The 20,047-nt window shown below is 44.8% G+C and overlaps 1 protein-coding gene and 1 long non-coding RNA gene across 9 annotated transcripts; one reads left to right on the top strand and one right to left on the bottom strand.

Annotated features, from left to right (window-relative positions):
• Window positions 1-5: 5 nt before the first annotated feature.
• On the top strand, window positions 6-12,908 carry LOC125154089 (zinc finger protein 789-like). 6 transcript variants are annotated; one of them, XM_047837811.1, is made up of 5 exons: window positions 6-92; window positions 2,860-2,937; window positions 7,816-7,942; window positions 10,104-10,217; window positions 11,599-12,907. In XM_047837811.1, exons 2-5 carry the CDS (start codon window positions 2,869-2,871, stop codon window positions 12,609-12,611), a joined length of 1,323 nt encoding a protein of 440 aa, XP_047693767.1. In that variant the 5' UTR covers window positions 6-92; window positions 2,860-2,868; the 3' UTR covers window positions 12,612-12,907. The 6 variants fall into 6 exon arrangements, with proteins under 6 accessions (XP_047693767.1, XP_047693766.1, XP_047693770.1 ...); XM_047837810.1 differs by having other exon boundaries at window positions 65-175; XM_047837814.1 differs by lacking the exon at window positions 6-92 and adding an exon at window positions 216-314.
• Window positions 6,669-19,928, bottom strand: LOC125154099 (uncharacterized). 3 transcript variants are annotated; one of them, XR_007147669.1, is made up of 3 exons: window positions 18,025-18,836; window positions 11,257-12,086; window positions 6,669-6,722 (listed from the first exon to the last, which is right to left on the bottom strand). It is a non-coding gene; the product is annotated as an uncharacterized LOC125154099 (long non-coding RNA). The 3 variants fall into 3 exon arrangements; XR_007147670.1 differs by lacking the exon at window positions 6,669-6,722 and adding an exon at window positions 19,614-19,928 and having other exon boundaries at window positions 11,267-12,086; window positions 18,025-18,069; XR_007147671.1 differs by lacking the exon at window positions 6,669-6,722 and adding an exon at window positions 19,600-19,928 and having other exon boundaries at window positions 11,267-12,086; window positions 18,025-18,069.
• Between the last annotated feature and the right edge of the window lie 119 nt (window positions 19,929-20,047).

Below are 20,047 nucleotides of genomic sequence, written 5' to 3' on the forward strand. Positions count from 1 at the left end.
GTTGATTGGCCTCGACCAGGGGTGCGTGAGACGGAGGCCCCTTCTCGATTAAACGGACCAGAGAGTTGCGAAGCCTCCGAGCTTCCTAGAAGGTACGCTGGCCGAGAAGCTGGGCTCCCCGCGCAGGAATAAGGGTCGGCGAGTGGCGCGAATTCTTCCGCATTCGCGCCCTCAGGTAGGGGGTTAGCGGAGGGGCGGCAACCTGTCACGGGTCTTGACCCGAACCTGGAGAGGGAAGCCCGGCCATGGGGGCCGCCGCAGGTGGACACTGAGGTCTTCCCGGAGGAGATGGCACCGCGGAGGGTCGGAAGCAGGTCTAGGAAGAGAGGAGCTCGTGTGATGGGACGGGTGGGTGCGGCGGCAGAGCCACGGTGTCCCCGCAACGGAAGGTGACAGGGCTCGAGAGACAGTCCTCACCCCCCGCCTTCGGGCCAGGTCGCAGGGACTTAAGGGAGCGTCTTCCTGAAGATGTCAACTTGTGAATATTTTCCGTGGCGTCGGGTCTTCATTAAGGAGGAACAAGTCCGATGAATGAACGGCTGGTTAATAGTGTGGTTCGGTTTGGTTTGGTTTGGTTAGGTTATAGACGAAAAGGAGATGTGATCGAACGTTTCCAGAGTTCACATTGTTGCGAAGTGGCGTTTTAGATTCTGACTTCCAATGCACGGTAGACGGGATAGTTAGGTAATGAGAGGGTTGAGGTCCCTTTCCCAGTCTTGAAGCCATCGATCAGGACGTTTCTTTGGAGCGCCTCCATGCTTAAAAGGCAGAGCAGAGGATCTTCCAACCAGTGTTTTTAGGGTACGTGAATGGTGCGAGGGATGTTCTTAAAAACGCACTTAGAGAAAGCAGCGTTCACCAGTGGCCAGAGAAGCACAAAAAAAAAAAAAAAAAAAAAAAAAATCACCTGGATCCCAGTAACTATTGTTACTACTGTAACAATTGTGGAGGGCCACAGTTTGGATGTACCCTAGGCCAACCACCCATGGCTGTGGAATCAAAACTTGAACTGCCCTAATTTCCCCAAAGTGCAGACTCTCCTGCAGAACTTAAGCTTTCCTCATGTCAGGGTGACTTGTAGCTTCCTAGCGCGTCAGCTGCAGACCAGTCAACTTGTACAGTGTTTCTATTCTAAAATAGGGTTGTAAGTTTCTAGTAAACGATAGAAAACAAAGCTACTTCCTCATCTCCTGTGTAGGGGGCAGAAAAATAACTGTCTTTCTCAGTTCTTAGCTGAGACTCCTGCAATAAAAGATTAAGAAACAGACAAGTCTATTTACATGCATACTTCATGTATGTGTGGGAAATACCCACGGAAAAATGAGTAACTCCTGGGGTGGCTTAGAATTCAGTCCTAAATACCATCTTTTTTTTTTTTTTTAAGTGTATTTATTTTTGAGAGAGAGAGGGAGACAGAGAATCCCAAGTAGGCTCCTCACTGTCAGCTCAGAGCTGGACACGGGGCTCGAACTCACTAAACCGTGAGATCATGACCTGAGCCGAAATCGAGTCTGACGCTTAACTGACGGAGCGCCCCAGGCACCCCTAAATACCATCTTAATAGGGAAAGGGGAGAGAGGATGTAGGCCTCTTAGAGGAGAGTAAATGCTTTTTAGGAAAGATGAACGGGCCCGTAGAAGAATAGACAGAAGGTCCAATAGTTTATGACAAAGTTTGTCTGGGTGTTGTGTCAACGTCTAGTCTCCTCTCCTGTGACACAAGTCTATCTTCCCTGGTTGGCGAAACTCCCTGGGAGGGGAATTTATGACACTTGAGTTCTTTTTGGAGGATCTGTCTTTAGGCATACGCAGGGGGTTCAGAGAAGGCCTTTCTCTGCGTTTGCCTCTTTTCAAGTGCCTGAAGCTCGAAATAATCATGGGGCAGCATCTTCTCTCCCCTTCACGTGCTTTCTGAACTGAGCAGTGACTGCCGAGAGCTCTCAGCTTCTTCACACTTTCGGCTTAGAAGTCTCCTTGTTTGTTTCTCCCTCAAGAAAATATTCATATCAAGTAAAGCTCTCTGAATATCCTTTTGACAGTGATTACCTCTGTGTATATAAAATGTAGCCTGAAATCTCCAACTGCCCTAACGTCATTTTGTACTCTCTGAGCTGATTCTGTGTGAGATGCAGAAATAAATGAAGACCGCCCTCCCCACCCACCCCCCAAAATGCGAATGAGCAAAGGCTCTTCATTCAGAGCCTGCCACAGCAAGGGAGGGAGCCACTGTCACGTGTTTAGCAGAGACTCAAGGCAGGCAGGGGAAAGTGGGGTGAAAAAGGGGGAAGTTTGGATGTACCCACTTTGGAGGCTATTGGCTTGGGAAACGGAACATCCTATGTGGTTGGGGAGGGCTTTCTCTGTTGGTCCTAAATTGGAAGAAGGAAGTAAAAATTCAGGATAATCTGGCAGTTATTGACCAAATCTGGATGTGGGGCTGATTGCTACACTGGCTGTGGTTTGGGTTCTGGGCTGGTTGCTACAGGTGGTGAGCCAGAGTTCTGTTTTTGTCTATGGTCTTGTCCCTTTGTGTATTTAGTCTTTCAGTGAGAACGTATTCTACAGAACATACTCTAGGGAGAAGGGGAGGGTGGGGCCCTTGGATAAAGCTTTGGAAATTGAGCTAACTTCAGAAATACCTGAAAAGACTCTCCTAGCAGCTCCTTTCATGTTATCACCCATTTTGACACCAAACACCGTGACTGGGTATTAGCTGAGGTTTGTTGGCCTCGTTGGACTTCCCTGTCCCAGGGCTGCCTGGTGAGAGAGCTTTAAGTTCTGGCCATACAATCGCTTCTCGGCCTTTTGGCTAAGATCAAGTGAAGTTCTGGCCATACTCATGATCGTTTTTCTCCTTCAGTCTAGACTGATGGCTGCAATCCTGCCCCATCTCCAAGACCAGGATGTGGAAGCTGTATTCGTGACAGCTGGGTGGAAGGTGAGCTGGGCGGCTCCTCCCCTTCCTTAGGATACTCCCTGTGGCCCTGCAATGGCCTTGACTCCTTTGTTCACGTTGAGCCATCTTTATTAATTTGGGGACTTTTCTTTCTTGGAAGGTATGATGTAAAGAGCTTGAACTGTGGGCTCAGGTCCAAGTCCAGGCTTTGTTTTAGTTGTGTTACCTTCAGCAAGTCACATAAGCTCTCTGGGCCTCAGTTTACTTATCTGTAAATGGGACGATGATAGTTCTTATCACAAGGAGTTGTGAGTATTGAGACACGAAAATAAGTAAGTAATACTTACCATAGTATCTGGTTATATTTTAAGCACTCTGCAAGCTTTAGCTACTGTTACCATAGTCATTGATTGTTTCTGTCAGTGAGGGATACTGTGTACCTACTGTGTACCAGATACTATCCTTTGTGCTGGGAGATAAACTCTACCTGAAGGAGTTTACAGTCTTTATGGAAACGTAGATATGTAAACAGATTCTTGTAATATGGGGATAAGTTCTGATCTGCCCGTGTTAAAGGGAACAAGAGCAGCTTAGTTACTGAATTTGTAACATTACGGAGGATGATTATGAAAAGTTGAGTTTAGGGGCATCTGGGTGGCTCAGTCAGTTAAGTGTCCAACTCTTGATTTGGGCTCAGATCATGATCCCATGGTTCCTGAGATCAAGCCCTGTGTCAGGCTCTGCACGGACAGCTCAGAGCCTGGAGCCTGTTTCCCATTCTGGGTCTCCCTCTCTCTCTGCCCTTCCCCTGCTCATGCTCTGTCTCTCTGTCAAAAATAAACATTAAAAAAAATTTTTTTTTTAAGTTGAGTTTAGGGGCACCTGGGTGGCTCAGTCAGTTAAGCATCTGGCTCTTGATTTCAGCTCAGGTCATGATCTTATGGTTTGTGAGATCGAGCCCTGCGTCAATCAGGCTCTGGGCTGTCCGTGCTTGACATTCTGTCTCTCTCTCTCTCTCTCTCTCTCTCACTCTCTCTCTCTCTCTCTCTCTCCCCCTCCCCTGCTGTCACTGTCTCTCTCTCAAAACAAACATTAAAAAAAAGTGTTGAGTTTAAAGTTAAGGAGACAAGTTAGGATGCCATTGCAACACTTTTGAAAGGACAGCGGGACAAGGAGGGAACAAGAAGTCTGTAGCGCTCTTCTGGCTTCATGGCCAGTGCGCCCTGACCGCCAGAGAGTCTGCAGCGCTCTTCCGTTCCTCCGCTCCGTTGCACAGCCCGTTCTCCCCTTCACAGGCAAACTCACATATTTGCATTTTAAGACTGAACTAAAAACTCTTCTCTGTGAAACCCTCCCTGACTTCCTACATTAGCATCACTCTGCCCTGCGATCCCAAGTGCGTGGACATAGGGAGCAGTTGCAGAGGCTTGATGAGGCTTAAACCGGATGGTGGCTTATGGAGTGACAGGAAGTGAGTGTGTAGTTTTCTTCTGGAAGCTGGTCCGGTAAGGGAAGGAGAGAGAGCCAAAACCAGAGGAGAAGGAAAGCACGGAACATCTTCTTAAAGATAGGTGAGATTTTGGCATTTTTGGTGGCGAAGGGGAAGGAGTTAGCGGAGAAGTAAGTGTTTAAGAAAAACATTCCTGTGTCTCTCTGCTTTCTCCTTTCATGCTTTCACTTCACTTCTGACATCAGACATGCTGGTGCTTTCCCGCACACATCGGGCACTTCCTTGACACCAGCCAGGTGCCCTGCAGTTTAGCTCAGTTTTGATGCTCTCTGCAAGGGTTAGCATCGGATGCCACAGGTTAAGGGCGCAGTCCCACAGGACTGCCCCTCCCCCACTTCCGACACCAGCCAATTGCAAGTCCAGGTTGTCACCTGTGCCTTGAGTGACTGACTATATATTTGGAGGTTCCCATGACTTCCTTCCTTGGGTTCGATTAATTTGCTAGCGTGACTCAGAGAACTCAGGAAAACCGTTTACTTACTAGATTACTGGTTTATTACAGGCTGTAACTCGCGAACAGCCACACAGAGGTGCGTAGGGCAAGGTGTGGGGAAGGGGCACAGAGCTTCTGTGCTGAGTGTGCAGCACTCCCAGCACCAACTCAGGCTCGACAGCCCCGAAGCTCTCTGAACCCCATTCTCCTGGGTTTTTATGGAGACTCATTGTGTGGACTCGATTGATTACGTCATTGGTCTTTGGTGATTGATTGGATTTCCAGCCCCTCTCCCTCCTCTGAATTGGGGTGGAGGGTTCAAACCCTCTAGTCACCTGGTTGGTTCCCCCTGGCAACCAGCCTCCCAGACTTGGGGCCTTTCCAAAGCTCACCTCTTTAACATTAAATCAGGTGTGGTCAAAGGAATTTGTTGTAAGGTGACACGCCTTTGTGGCTCTGGAGCTATTTCAGAAACCAAGGGCAAAAGACCAGCTATTAAGAGATGCTCCTTTGCTCTTATCCCTTAGGAATTCCAGCGGTTTTAGGAGCTCTGTGCCAGAAATGATGAAGATTAAATCTATATTTCTTATTATAAGTCATGGTATGGTAGGGGAGAAGAGGGTAAGGATATAGAAAAGGCAGAGTGCTGTCATTGGATTAAGACCCTGGGGGAGACACGAGGGAATGGAAGCAGAGGTGGAGGCAGAGGGGCAGCGGTTGCTAGAAGAGCCTCTTCTGCTGAGGTGGGGAGGGGGAGGAGTGAGAACACAGGTAATGCCTGGTGGGAGTGTGAGAGGGGTTAGGGAGCCTGTGCCCGTGGGCTCTTTCCTGGGACATAATGGGCAATGCCTTCCCAAAGGGAGTAGTGGGGGTGAGTCACATGTCCTCCTAGCCCCCTCCAAGTACCTCCCACTGGATTGTTACCATGTTGACTTCCATCTTTCCCCACTGGACAGTTCACTCCCTGAGCAGGGACAAAGGCTGCTACAGAGTCAGACAGATTGTGCATGTAGCAACCCCCCATTCACACAGCTGTGATGTGAACTGTGTTCTGCAGGATTGAACAGTGCACAGCCTGAACAGCTATATCCTGTGGCCTCAGTAGGAACCTTTATTGCTGGCCTACAGCTTGAAGGCTAGCAACTCACTGGTGCCCAATAAATGTTTCTTGAAAGAAAGAGAGTGGTAAAGATATAGAAAACCCTGAGAAGGAACATGAGAGAGCAAGAGTTTGGGGCAACATTAAAGGCCTGACTCTCAAACTGAGTGTATAGAGATAACTTGGTGGGAGATGAAGCCATTTTATTCCTACCTGTTAGCCTTCATGTAGAGCAGAGAATGTCAGCTGAGGAGACTTGCAGGGCAGCTGTGGTAAAAGGAGGGACATTTGGGATGGGTAGTGAATGGGAACTTGAAACCATAGTCCTGGAAATCAGGCTTGGTAGGGAGGAAAGAAGGGTCATGCAATTTGGGAGATTCTGGTGTCTGTTTCCTGAGGGGGTGGGGGTGAGTATTTCCTTTTCCTGATCACCCTTTTCGTGCACAGATAGCCTCTGATGCTACTCAGTTTGTCCTAATAGAAGGGAGTGTGGTGGGCAGATACTAGGCCTCTGCTCCAAGAGCTCCCGTGGTGGGAGGCACCTTCTGTTCTCAGCCCACATGAGTTGAACATAGTTGCAAATGGAAACTTCTACAAAACTTCTACCCCGTAATACATTGTACCAACGGTCTCTGTTTGTCCCCCTCTGATATATGTTCCACCCTCCCCCACTTTGGTCTGGGCCCTGGGAGGCTGACCTTCACACACCATCGATGGGTTCTCTTGCCCTCTGGCTTCCAGCTGGCTTTTGGCAATGGGATGGAAGGGGTCAGGGGACCAGAAACCTGGAAGAAAGTGGTGTCGGGTTTTATTCCCACAGCCCCGTGCCTGTTGGGTTGTGGGATGAGAGTGGCCGCAGAGCTCCAGTCTTCTAACAACTTTCTGGATTCCAGTAACCCCTCTCCTTCCGTCTTCCCCTTCGGACATATGGGTGATTGTTCCCCATGAGAGCCAGCCTGGCATGCGTCTGCGTGCCTTGTTGGCTTCCATGAAGCCTGTCCCTTCCTTTGCAAATTGTCTGCATGCCAACCTATCCTCAGTGACCTCATTTGAATGTGCCATCTCTTTCCCAAGGGAATCTGGGACAGAAATATATTATTTGTTAAAGGTGCTGGTATATGGAGCAGGGTCAGCAAACTGACCTGGACCCGGTAGTCAAGTTTCACTGGAACACAGCTCTGCCCATTCACTTACCTGTTGTCTCTGGCTGCTTTTGTGTGACAGCAGCAGAGCTGAATAATTGTAGCAGAGACCAAATCACCTGAAAGCCTAAAATGTTTACCATCTGGCCTTCTACAGAATAAGTTTGTCAGGGTGTCTGGGTGGCTCAGTCCGGTTAGGCATCCGAACCTTGATTTTGGCTCAGGTCAGGATCTCATGGTTTGTGAGGTTGAGCCCCGCATGGGGCTCCACACTGACAGCATAGGGCCTGCTTGGGATTCTCTCTCTCTGCCCCTCCCCCACTCACAAATGCACGTTTTCTCTCTCTCTCAAAATAAATAAACTTTAAAAAAGAAAAAGTTTGTCTACGCTATAGTATAGAGGAAAGAATGAGCTTGGCCAAGTCACTTTACCTCCTCAAGCCTCACCTGTAGAATAATGATAGTTCACAAAGTCGTTTTAAGAACTGAGGTTGGGGGCACCTGGGTGGCTCAGTTGGTGAAGTGTCCAACTCTTGATTTCAGCTCAGGGCATGATCTCACGGTTCATGAGTTCAAGCCCCGTGTCGGGCTCTGTGCTGACAGTGTGGAGCCTGCTTGGGATCCCCTCTGTCTCTCTCTTTCTCTCTCCCTTTCTTGCTCGCTCTCTCTCAAAAATAAATGAACTAAAAAAAAAAAAAAAAAAAGAATTGAGGCTATAATTAGTCTCTGTTTTCAGGAGTCGCTGTCATTTGAGGATGTGGCTGTGTACTTCACTAGAGAAGAGTGGGACAAACTTGACTGGGCTCAGAAGGACCTCTACAGAGACGTGATGCTGGAGAATTACAGGAACATGATCTTGCTGGGTAATGAATGACTTGGCTTGAAGATTTGGCTCCGAGTGTCTACACAAGTGCTCAGCCCCTTATTTGCAATTCTAAAATCAGAAAAGCTTTGCAAACTAGAAGTTTTTTCATAACTCATCTGGCTGTAAGACCCAACCTGAAGTGTTCAGGTGGTAAAACCTGATCTCTTCTACTGGAAGCTGTGTATCATCCTTCTTTTTCCCATGTGGTCATCACATCTATATATTTAGCGTACCAGAAATATCAGCGTGTTTGATTAAGGGTACGGCTCCAACCCCTGTTGGGGGTGGTACATAATAGAAAACATACACACCAAGTCACCTTCCTAAAATCCGGAAAAATTCTGACCTGAAACGCAGCTGGCCTCTACAATGTTTTCAAATAAGGGATTGTGGACAATGAATAGTTGCCTATTGTTTTAGAGGTCAGAGACGCTTAATCCACTCCCCACCCCGATCCGAATCTTCCTTATCTGTAAGACCCATAGGAGCTGAACGGTTTATGGCTGATTTGGATTCCAAAGGTTAGCTTCTTTTTCTCTTGAAAAGTCTTTTTCTTTCTTCCCTCTGGAAATGGGTTCCTTCTTTGTTTGCAGCATCACTGGGTGTCTAGGAAATGATTCCTAACGGACTTCATTTCTGAACCTCCACTGCTTCCCCACTCACGGACCCTGCCTTTGGCTTATTGCATTGCAGAGTCTCCTCCCATGGGCGTTTTCTCAACAAATCTCTTTCTGGGGTCCAGCTTTGACGCCCACACTGACACTCTTGCTACATACAGTCTTGACCACCTCCTGCGGGATTGTCTGCCCACCTCTGGAGTTTCTGATGTTTATTTTCCTTGTAGAAGCATTTACAAGAGCAGACTTGAATACACACAAGGTACAGGAACGGGAGAACATTCAGGGGTAACACTGTTCATATTTTGTAATGTTTCCATCCAGTTTTTCTCTCTCTCTCCTTTTAAAAAATGTAGCTGAACAGAGGTGCCTGAGTGGCTCAGTCGGTTAAGCATCCAACTCTTGGTTTCAGCTCAGGTCATGATCTCACAGTTTGTGAGTTCGAGCCCTGCGTTGTGCTCTGTGCTGACAGCATGGAGCCTGCTTGAGATTCGCTCTCTCTCCCTCTCTCTGCCCCTCCACTACTCGCACTGTGTCTCTGTCACTCTCAAAATAAATAAATAAGCTTAAAAAAATGTGGCTGAACATATTCTGTGTATAATTTTGTAATTCCTTTGAATCTTAACTAATGTTAAGCTTCGACATTTTCCCTATGTTATTAAAAGCCCCCATAAATACAGTAAATGATCATAATGTAATTCTGTTGTATGATCTGTAATGTTTAATCATTTTCCCATTTGGGGATATTTAGTTTGGCTTGTTGTTGTTGTTGTTGACTTGTTTATGGATTTATCACCTACTATACTTAATGTTCTAATGGATGTTTGTGACCATAAATCCTTATATGAATTTCTGACTGTTCCCAAGATCCAGAATATTGGTGTTAAAGGGTATGGGCTCTTAGTCTGATTATTGAATGGCCTTTCACTAACAAAGTAGGAAATAAAAATCATCTGCAGGCCTAATGCCCAGAAATTACCCCTGTTAACATGTTGGTTTACTTTTTCCTAGTCTTTTCATATATATTAATACTTAATGTACATATACCCACACATATAGTTTTTAAAAACAAAATTTGGGTCATACTTCATGAGTTTTTCATTCTCCTTTAAGATATATAGGGAACATTTTCCTATTTTAATATTCTTTGAGCACATGGATTTTTAGGATCTAATACTTTTGCCTTCACTGAATTCACGTTACACTGTAGCTGTTCCCATCCTGATGTCTACTTTATTTCCAGTTTTGCATAGGTACAACTGTGCTGAACATCTCTGGCACATTAATCTTGTCCTGATTGTTCCTTAGCCTGTATCTCTACAATGACCAAATCTAAGGGTGTGAATATTGTTGAGAATTTACTGAATCTTTCAGTAAAGATTGTTGGAGTTTCAGAAAGATTGTGCCAAATTCTCTTCTCACCAGCCCTTTTGATTATTGCTCTTATCTGTTTGCCACTGTAGACTCAAGGGGGTTGAGGCGAGCGCTGGGACCTCTCTCTGTAACTCACTAACCACATCCCATTTACTTCCCCATGAGTAGGATTTCAGTTTCCCAAACCTGAGGTGATCTGCCTGCTGGAGCAGTGGGAAGAGCCATGGATCCTGGATCTACCAAGAACTGGGACTAGGAAGGCTTCCAGTAGTGCTTGCCCAGGTGGGTGAGGAGAGGACCCAGTCCAAGTGGAAAAATCAGGAAGGGGCAGGAAAGCACCTTAGTGAAGCCCCTCGTGTGCCCCCCAGATCCTGAGCCACATGTTCAACATCCATTATCCCACTTATTCATCCCTGCTGCCCTCTGAAGGTAGTACGTAAGTGTGGCCATTAGACCCATTTTCCAGATGAAGAATCAAAGATTCAGATGTCACACAGATTGACTTACAGTTTTAAAAACTATATCAATCTGTTACACAGATGCAAAGCTCATGCTCGTTCTACTGCGGTAGAGTGTTTCTCTGAACTCTTTTTCCAAATCAGATACTTTCTTCTATGCTCGTTACTTATCCTTCCCCTCTGTTTTCCTCTCATTCCTTTGCCTTCATCCTGTTTGTCATATCCCCACGGTGTTTCTCAACATACCTACTTTTTCCTACTTACTATGTCCTGATTGCTGCTTCTACCTTTTTTTCACATTCTTGTGTTCCAGAGTTTCTCAGCCTCTGCTCTATTGACATTTGGGGCTAGATAGTTCTTTTTTTTTTAGTTTTTAAAAATGTTAATTTGAGAGAGAGAGAGAGAGCATGAGTGAGGGAGGGGCAGAGAGGGAGGGAGACACAGAATCCAAAGCAGGCGCCAGGCTCCGAGCTGTCAATACAGAGCCCGATGTGGGGCTTGAACCCACAGACCACGAGATCATGACCTGAACCAAAGTCAGACACTTAACCAACTGAGCCACCCAGGCGCCCCAGGCTGGATAATTCTTTGTTGTGGAGGAGCTGTCCTGTGCGTTGTCAGGTGTTGAGCCATATTAGCCTCTACCCATTAGGTTTTAGTAGCACCATCCCAGTTGGGACAACCAGAAATGTCTCCAGACATTGTCCAGTGTCCCCCAGGAGGCAAAATCACCTCTGATCGAGAACCTCTACTCTATTCCATTGGCCTTTGTACCTACTTCCCTCTGGTTCCTTTTCTCTTGTGTCTTATGCTCTCCGTTTTTAAAGAGTTGTTTCTTTCAGAATTATTAAAAAAATACTAACCTAGAAAGTATAAGATGTCACCTCTCCTATATTTATGTGACTTCACTGAGTACCAAGAGTAAGTTTTATTTTTCCAATAGTAGTGATGTATTTACTCAGTTCTCACTTCTCTGACACACACTTGTGCATTTTTCAGTCGTTCAGTTGATTTTGAGAACTCTTTCTGGTGTCAAAGCCGAGAGTCCTGTGGAAATCAGAATTTGGGCCTCTTTAGCAGGACAATATAACTAAGCAAGCACTTCATTTCACTTGAGTGTCTTCCACACACACAGGTGGCTTCTTTTTTTTCCTTCTGTGATGTGGTGGGCAGGTCATTTCTATGTTTTCTTTTTATTTGGTTAGGTTCTGAAGCCAGATGGAAGATGAAAAAGCCAACTCCAGGGCAGAAGATCTTTAAAGATTTAGAGTCGTGTAAGACATCGGCAATAAAGCAGCAAACAGCCAACGGACCTTCAGAAAAGTTACGTAAATGTAACAAATTGGTGGACATTTACAGACTTGCCTTTCCCACTATTGGTGATGAATGCAGTAAGAACTTCCTTCAAAACCTTCACCTTATTCAAGATCAGAATGCTCAAACAGGGAGGAGGCGTGGCCAGTGTGATGAGTATGGAAAGCCTTTCAGTCAGAGATCACTGTTTTTGCAGCATAAGCAAATCCCTCCAAACGCAAAATCTTACAAATGCAGTGAATGTGGAAGAGTCTTCAGACGTCAGGCAAATTTTGTTCGACATCATAGAATTCACACATCAGAGGACCCCTTTGAATGCGACATATGTGGGCAAGCCTTCAAACAGAAGTCCACTCTTGCTGTCCATAAACAGTGTCACCTGCAGAAAAAGCCATATAAATGTCATGACTGTGGAAAATGTTTCCGTCAGATGGCATATCTTATTGAACATAAGAGGATCCATACCAAAGAAAAACCCTATAAATGTAGTGAGTGTGAAAGAACGTTTAGTCAGAATTCAACCCTTATTCGACATCAGCTAATCCATAGTGGAGAAAAACCCCATAAATGTGTCGAGTGTGGAAAAGCCTTTGGTCGGCATTCAACCCTTATGAGCCATCAACAGATTCACACTAAACAGAACACTCATAAATGCAGTGAATGCGGGGAATGCTTCAGTCGGAATGTAGACCTCATTCAGCATCAAAGAACCCATACCAAGGAGGAATTCTTTGAATGTAGAGAATGTGGAAAAACTTTTAGTTTTAAGGCAAATCTTCATCGTCATGAGGTCATTCATACTGGAGAGAGACCTTACAGATGTGAGAAATGTGGAAAATCTTTTATCTGGCGCACAAGCTTTATTAAGCATCAGGGTACTCACAGAGAACAGGTATCTGTGTGATACTAACTGGAAAAAGACCATTTAAAGACCAGAACTGGAACACCTGGCTGGCTGTCGGTGGAGCCTATAACTCTTGATCTCAGGGTTGTGAGTTTGAGCCCCACGTTGGGTGTAGAGATTACTTAAAATCTTAAAAAAAAATAAAATAAATGAAGACCAGAACTTACCACTAGTGTAGTTATGTGTAATTACATTGTTTTAAGAAAATTACTGGGGCGCCTGGGTGGCGCAGTCGGTTAAGCGTCCGACTTCAGCCAGGTCACGATCTCGCGGTCCGGGAGTTCGAGCCCCGCGTCGGGCTCTGGGCTGATGGCTCAGAGCCTGGAGCCTGTTTCCGATTCTGTGTCTCCCTCTCTCTCTGCCCCTCCCCCGTTCAAGCTCTGTCTCTCTCTGTCCCAAAAATAAATAAACGTTGAAAAAAAAAAAAATTAAAAAAAAAAAAAAAAGAAAATTACTAACCGGAACTGAAATTGTTTTGCTTTGGGGACCCTCTTTCTGCAGCTAACCTTCTTGCTATAGTTAAGAATTACTTAATAGAGGGGTGCCTGGGTGGCTCCGTCGGTTGAGTGACCAACTTCGGCTCAGGTCAGGATCTCACGGTTTGTGAGTTTGAGCTCGGGCTCTGTGCTGACAGCTTGGAGCCTGGAGCTGCTTCAGATTCTGTGTCTCCCTCTCTCTCTGCCCCTCTCCCACTCATGCTCTGTCTTTCTCTGTCTCAGAAATAAATAAGCATTAAAAATATTTTTTTTTAAAAGAATTACTTAATAGAACATGTAATAGGCTGTTATGTACAGTCTCCCTTGAGTCCCTCCCCGACCATACTTTCATTCCCTCAAGTCAAGGCAGAAGGGAGGCCTAAAAACTATGTGGTTCCCTAGGCTGGACACCATTTGATGATTATGAACGATTTAAGAATGCTCTTCTTATTTCTCAATAAAACTGGAGGAAAAAAAAAAGTTTATAATTAAAAAAAAATGGGTGTAAAAAAATACCTTTCTTGGTTTCATATGGAAAAATTACCTGATATTACATTGGATTTTTAAAAATAAAGTAAGGGCTACTCACCTAAGAATGACTAAAATGTATCCATAAACTAAAATTAGTGTGCCACTAGATTCTACTGAGAGTTCTAAGTCAAGTGTTAACAGAAGCTGTTGGTGCCCCTGCCCCCTGCTTACTCCATCTGCTGGGCTTCATCTGACTTGCACTGTGTGTCTCTTGGTCTGCAGGCTTTTTTTTAAACCACGAAAAGGCCACTGCTCTGTAGGGTAACTAGCACATTTTGAGAGCAGGCCTCGACTAAAGCTTGATGGGAATTTGACAAATATGATATTCTCCCCTGGGGTGGAATAACTCTGAAGCATGTGTTTTACATGGTTTTCAGTTTTCCCATGGGAGGATTATGCATTCATTTACCTTGGAAGCTCCTTATCAGCTGTCTTCCCCAGCTATAGTCCTTGGGGAGCCATACCCTTTCTCCAGTTATTGCAAGCACATCCTTATGTTCAGGTTATGTAAGTTGAGCTGACCTTACAACTCTTCCCTACAGCTCACCAAGACAAGAACCCCATTTGAAATTCTAGTATCCTAAACAGCATCCTAGGTCTGCATTACAACTTGCTGCTATTTAGATCCTCTCCTATAAATCCCATCTAGTTTCTTCTTGATTTTATTTTCTTGCTCCTACCAATTCTATGACTTCTTACCCGACATATAAAAACAAATATCACTGAGAAAGGAAGTGGCACCTCAGAAAATTAAGGAATGTTAAGCCTTGCAGGAGGAAAATAATGAAAAGGGATAGATTGTATATTGGGTTCAAAAAGCAGTCATTTTGTAGTGGTCAGCATGAATTGGCTAGAAGAACCTACACAAAATTAAGAAGTTGAGACTTCTGACTGAGGGGGAAATAAGCCAGTGGGAGATAAGACCACTTAAAACAACTTTGGGAGATGGGGACCTATGTAAAAGCGCTTCCCTCCACTGCTAAGTGGAAGCCATATAAATCAATACACACATACATACATACATAGTGATTAGATACATAGGGGCACCTGGCTGGCTCAGTTGGTGGAGCATGCAACTCCTGATCTCGGGGTTTAAGTTTAAGCCCCACGCTGGATGTAGAGATTACTTAAAATCTTTAAAGCAAACGTCCTGATGGCAGCTCTCAGTTGTATGGATGAGAACTGAACTGGAGGTAAGTAATCTGGTGTGGGGAGACTGTTACAGGCAGGACACTTGGCTATATGAAGACCTAGATGCATGCCGTAAAGGTTATTCTTAGGCTGTGGCCAATGGCTAAGACATATAGTCTGGCAAGTGGACTTTGGACAATTAAAAATAAAGTGGGGAGCCCAATTATGATAAGCCCTTTGCTTCCCAGAATAATCCAGGGTGGTTCTGAAGGTAACATTCTAGGCGGACCATTTGAAATGAAAGTGTGGATATGTGGGCATCCAAGATAAGTGGCCATGGAGACTCCCAAGCCATGCTGTCAAATCATCCCACATTCCATTGTGACACCTGCTGGGGCACCAATGGTTGTCAGAGAGTGTTTAGAACCTGCCAGGTTAGCACAGTGGGAAGTGGGCTCATCCCACTGCATGTGCCTGGTAGATTGCCCTGCCCCACGTCCCTTCCTGGAACTGCAGATGCCTCACAACCTCTGGTCCCTCACTCTCTGGTGGGGTTAGTGAGAGGGCCCAGCCATGTGCTGCTGCGGTTTCCACCCTGAGCCCCAGGAACTTCCCTTTTAACTCTATGCCACTGCCCTAGAGACCTCTGAGTCCCAAGCAGGGCACAGGACCTTCCAGAACAGAACTTGGAAATGTTTCAAAGACATGCTAAAGCAATAGATTTAAACGACCATATCACTCTCTCTTCTAGCTCCAGCCAGGAATTCTAACACTTTGTTAACAAATATCTGGACTTCCCATTTTGTAGGACAGGAGATGCTATGTAGGTGCTATGGGAGAATGTGAAGAATGGAAAGATTGTTGCCCTCTGTTATGGACTGAATTGTGTCCCCCAAATTCATACGTTGAAGTCCTAACCCCTGGTGTGACTGTATTTGGAAACAGGGCCTTTAAAGAGGTAATTGAGGTTAAATGAGGTGCTAAGTGTGGGGCGTTTAGTGATAAGACTGGTGTCCTTTTAAGAGGAAGAGATACTAGAGGCCTCTCCATCCACTGCACAGAGGAAAGGCCATGTGAGGACATAGTGAGAAGGAGGCTGTCTACAGGTCAGGAAGGGGCATCAACAGAAACCAACCCTGAGGGCACCTTAACCTTGGATGTCCTGCCTCTAGAACTGTGTGAAAATAAATGTGTTATTTAAGCCACCTAGTCTGTGGTCTTTTGTTTTGGCACGAGAGCTAATCCACTCACCCTTTATAATCTAGGGTTCAGAGATGGCGTATTCACGTTAACTTACTGGCTATAATAGTTTGCATGGTAAGTGACAAAGCCTACAGATAATGGTAGTTTAGTAAAGGAAATATTTTGGGGTAGGATAATTGAGAAGTGACATTTTAAAATTGTTTTACAAGAGTCGACTTTTCCGTTGTTAATCTGGTGGGCTAGGGTCTGGGAAAAGGGATCTGGGATTAAAAGCATCTTGAACAAAGGCACGCATAGATGTGGAAATGTATGGAAAATTCAAGTAGTATGTAAGCAACAGTCAATGTGTCAAGAGGGTAGAAGAAGGGAAGAACAGAGGGAAAGCTAAAAGTACAGAGAGGACAGTCAGCTCTAAGTCTGTGGTGTTCCTGGGGTGCCTGGGTGGCTCAGTCAGTTAAGCACTGGACTCTTGAATTTGGCTCAGGTCATGATCCCAAAGTTGTGGGCTCGAGCCCCATGTTGGGCTCCACGCTTAAGATTTTTCTCTCCCTCTCCCTCTGCCCCTTCCCCGCTTACACACCTTCCCTCTCTCTCTCTCAAAAAAAAAAAAAAAAGTCTGTGGCATTCCTCCAGTAAAAAGAACACTGGAATCAGGCTATCACTACTACTCTATTGCTTACTAGCTCTGTGACCCTGGGCAAATAACCTTGATAGGCTTGGGGAGAACAACACCAGGGTGATACAGCTCATGGCCCGCCTAAACAGACACCATGTCAACGCCCTCATTCTCAGCCCCAGTGCTAGATACGAAATCTCATTCATAAGTGACATTCTCCACATGACACACCAGACCCTGAACACACCCAGGCCAGCCCTCTCGCCATCCCTCCTGCCTGGCCATGCGCTACTATTCCACCACGTCCAGGATCAAGCAAGGGAGTTCTGAGAAGCAAGTGACTTAGTTTTGGGTTTTGTACATTTAGGAAAAAAAAAAAAAACAACTAAGATGCAGTAAGGTGACAAGGCTCGAGTAGAAGACTCATAAAGGAATGTAATTTGGTACTTGCTTTGGGGGAATGTGTATTAGCTCACACGCTGATCAAGAAATTCTACTTTTGGGAATCTAGGTTTAGATTCTGAAGAACAATCAAGGGGGCGCCTGGGTGGCCCAGTCAGTTAGGCGTCCAACAGTTGATTTTGGATCAGGTCCCGATCCCAGATCCTAGCATCATGGTATCAAGCCCCAGTGTAAGGTTCCACGCTCAGCATGGAGCCCGCTTAAGATTCTCTCTCTGGGAATGCAAACTGGTGCAGCCACTCTATATACAGTGTGGAGGTTCCTCAAAAAACTAAAAATAGAACTACCCTACGACCCAGCAATCGCACTACTAGGTATTTATCCAAGGGATACAGGTGTGCTGTTTCTAAGGGACACATGCACCCCGATGTTTATAGCAGCACTATCAACAACAGCCAAAGGACGGGAAGAGCCCAAATGTCCACTGATGGATGAATGGATAAAGAAGATGTGGTCTATATATACAAAGGAGTATTACTCGGCAATCAAAAAAGAATGAAATCTTGCCATTTGCAACTATGTGGATGGAACTGGAGGGTATTGTGCTAAGTGAAATTAGGCAGAGAAAGATAAAAATCATATGACTTTACTCGTATGAGGACTTTAAGAGACAAAACAGATGAACACAAAGGACGGGAAGCAAAAATAATAAAAACAGGGAGGGGGACAAAAACATAAGAGACTTAAATATGGGGAACAGAGGGTTACTGGAGGGGTTGTGGGAGGGGGGATGGCTAAATGGGCAAGGGCACTAAGGAATCTACTCCTGAAATCATTGTTGCACTATATGCTAACTAACTTGGATGTAAATTTAAAAAATTAGAAAAAAAAAAAGAAAATGAAAAGGAATAGCCCCTTCCTAACCATTCCCAGATATCTCACTGAAGAACTCAATATGCTCTGAAAATAATTATTTTTCAAATGGGAGTCTTTCTAAATAGAAAAGACTGGAAATAGTTAGTTTAGCGAATATAATGCTTGGACTGACAGTTACCTGTTTGAGCCACACATTTGTTGTCATCAGTTGATTCTTTTCATCCTAGGAAAATGACAATTAGAAAGATGTAAATTCAAATTAAGTGAACTTTTTGAGATTTTTTTTTTTTGTCAGAAAGACCTCCCTGAGTCTTACATTTGAGGTGTTCAAAGTGTAAAGGATTCTCAACTTAAAAACAGTTAAATGGCATGGGATCCTAAAATATTATGCATATTTTGCATAAAATTAAAAATAATAATTAAAGCAACAAAAAAAAAAGATTCTCTCTCTCTCTCCCTCTGCTCCTCTCCCCCATTGGACTATCCCTCTGTAAAAAACATAATAAAAATAAGTAAATAAATTGATTAAAAAAATAAAGAACAATCCAAATTATGTTAAAATTACACTGATATTCACTACAGCATTGCTTGCAACAACAAAAAGGAGTAATGGCTGAAATGACCAGTAAAAGGAAAATGGGACACAATTGTCAAATCTACTCAATGGATAATGATGCAGCCATTAAGCATAAAAGTTATGAAAACCACATAAAACCCTTAAGACATAATATTAAAAAGATGTAAAATATAAACACTGTGGTTTTCATTACATGAGAAGCATGCAGAGAAAAAAAAAACAGAAGGAAATACAACAAAATGCCTATAACAGGTGATCAGGGTTGTAGGATTATGGGTAATTTCTTTTCCTGTTATTTTTCCAAATATCCAATAGTATGCTTATATTCCCTCGATTTAAAAAAAAAAAAAACCCGCGGGGAGGTGTCTGGGTGGCTCAGTTAGTTAAGCGCCTGACTTTGGCTTGGGTCATGAACTCATAGTTTGTGGGTTTGAGTCCCGCATTGGGCTCTGTGCTGACAGCTCAGAGCCTGCAGCCTGCTTTGGATTCTGTGTCCCCCTCTCTGCCACTCCCTGGCTCATGCTCTCTCTCTCTCCCTCTCAAAAATAAACATTACAATAAAACAAACAAACAAACAAAAAACCACAGGGGCACCTGGCTGGTTCAGTCAATAGAGCATGTGACTTTTGATCTCAGGCTTGTGAGTTCGGGCCCCATGTTGGGTGTAGAGATGACTTAAATAAATAAAACTTAAAAAATTAAATAAAAATAAAAAATAAATTAAAAAACACCCAAAAAACCCCAACCAGGTTAAAAAAAAAACCTTACATGCAATACATGTTTGTGTGTAGAAAGATAAGATAGGCTCAGGCTTAGTTTCATTCCTACAGTTGAACCCAACAAGGGCAAAAAAGCAAACCCCATAGCCTTCCCTCACCAGGCACAGGGGTGGAAAGACGGCGCTGGGAAGTTAAATAATGATCGTTCTAACCCCCTTTCTGAGCTAGTGTTTCTTATCTTGAGGCGTGTGCATGCGCCACTGGCCCTCCACCACTACTACTGGGCAGAGGGGAGGAGGGGCAGGGAGAAGCGGCAAGCCATGGTGGGGTGGGAGCCCGTCACTGATGTAAAGGAAAAAACTCACGTTACTGGACAAGCAGTCAGATCACCCAAGTTCTAAAGCATCAACTGTGAGCCTCCACTTCCTTTCTACCTGGGAATGACAAGGTAGCTTACCTTGTCCACCTTACCTCGGTAGGATTGCTTGGAAGTCAAATGGAAAATGTCTATGGATGCATTTTATGGATGATAGAGTATTACATGTCAGTGAATACCCATTAACAAAACAAGCAAGAGTTGAAGGAGCTTCTTTCTGCCTTTGCTGTCCTCTTCTGGAACACCCCCAAGGATGCACTCCATACCACTTCCTTATGTCCTATACGTTAGGAAGCCTTGACAGGGGTGGCTGGGTGGCTCAGTTGGTTAAGCATCTGATCTTCGGCTCAGGTCATGATCTTGCAGTTCACAAGTTCGAGCCCTGCTTCTGGCTCTGTGCTGACAGTTCAGAGCCTGGAGCCTTCTTCGGATTCTGTGTCTCCCTCTCTCTCTGCCCCTCTCCATCTCTCTCTTTCTCTTTCTCATAAAGAAAAGAAAGAAAGAAAGAAAGAAAGAAAGAAAGAAAGAA

The sequence above is a fragment of the Prionailurus viverrinus genome, chromosome E3, assembly GCF_022837055.1.
Source record: "Prionailurus viverrinus isolate Anna chromosome E3, UM_Priviv_1.0, whole genome shotgun sequence".
Classification (NCBI taxonomy): Eukaryota; Metazoa; Chordata; class Mammalia; order Carnivora; family Felidae; genus Prionailurus; species Prionailurus viverrinus.

Coding starts and splice junctions, on each gene's coding strand:
- LOC125154089 (XM_047837809.1), top strand. CDS start 289: ATGGCACCGCGGAGGGTCGGAAGCAGGTCTAGGAAGAGAGGAGCTCGT. Junction 7,943..10,103: donor CAGGAACATGATCTTGCTGG/GTAATGAATGAC, acceptor CCCCATGAGTAG/GATTTCAGTTTCCCAAACCT. Junction 10,218..11,598: donor TTCCAGTAGTGCTTGCCCAG/GTGGGTGAGGAG, acceptor TTATTTGGTTAG/GTTCTGAAGCCAGATGGAAG.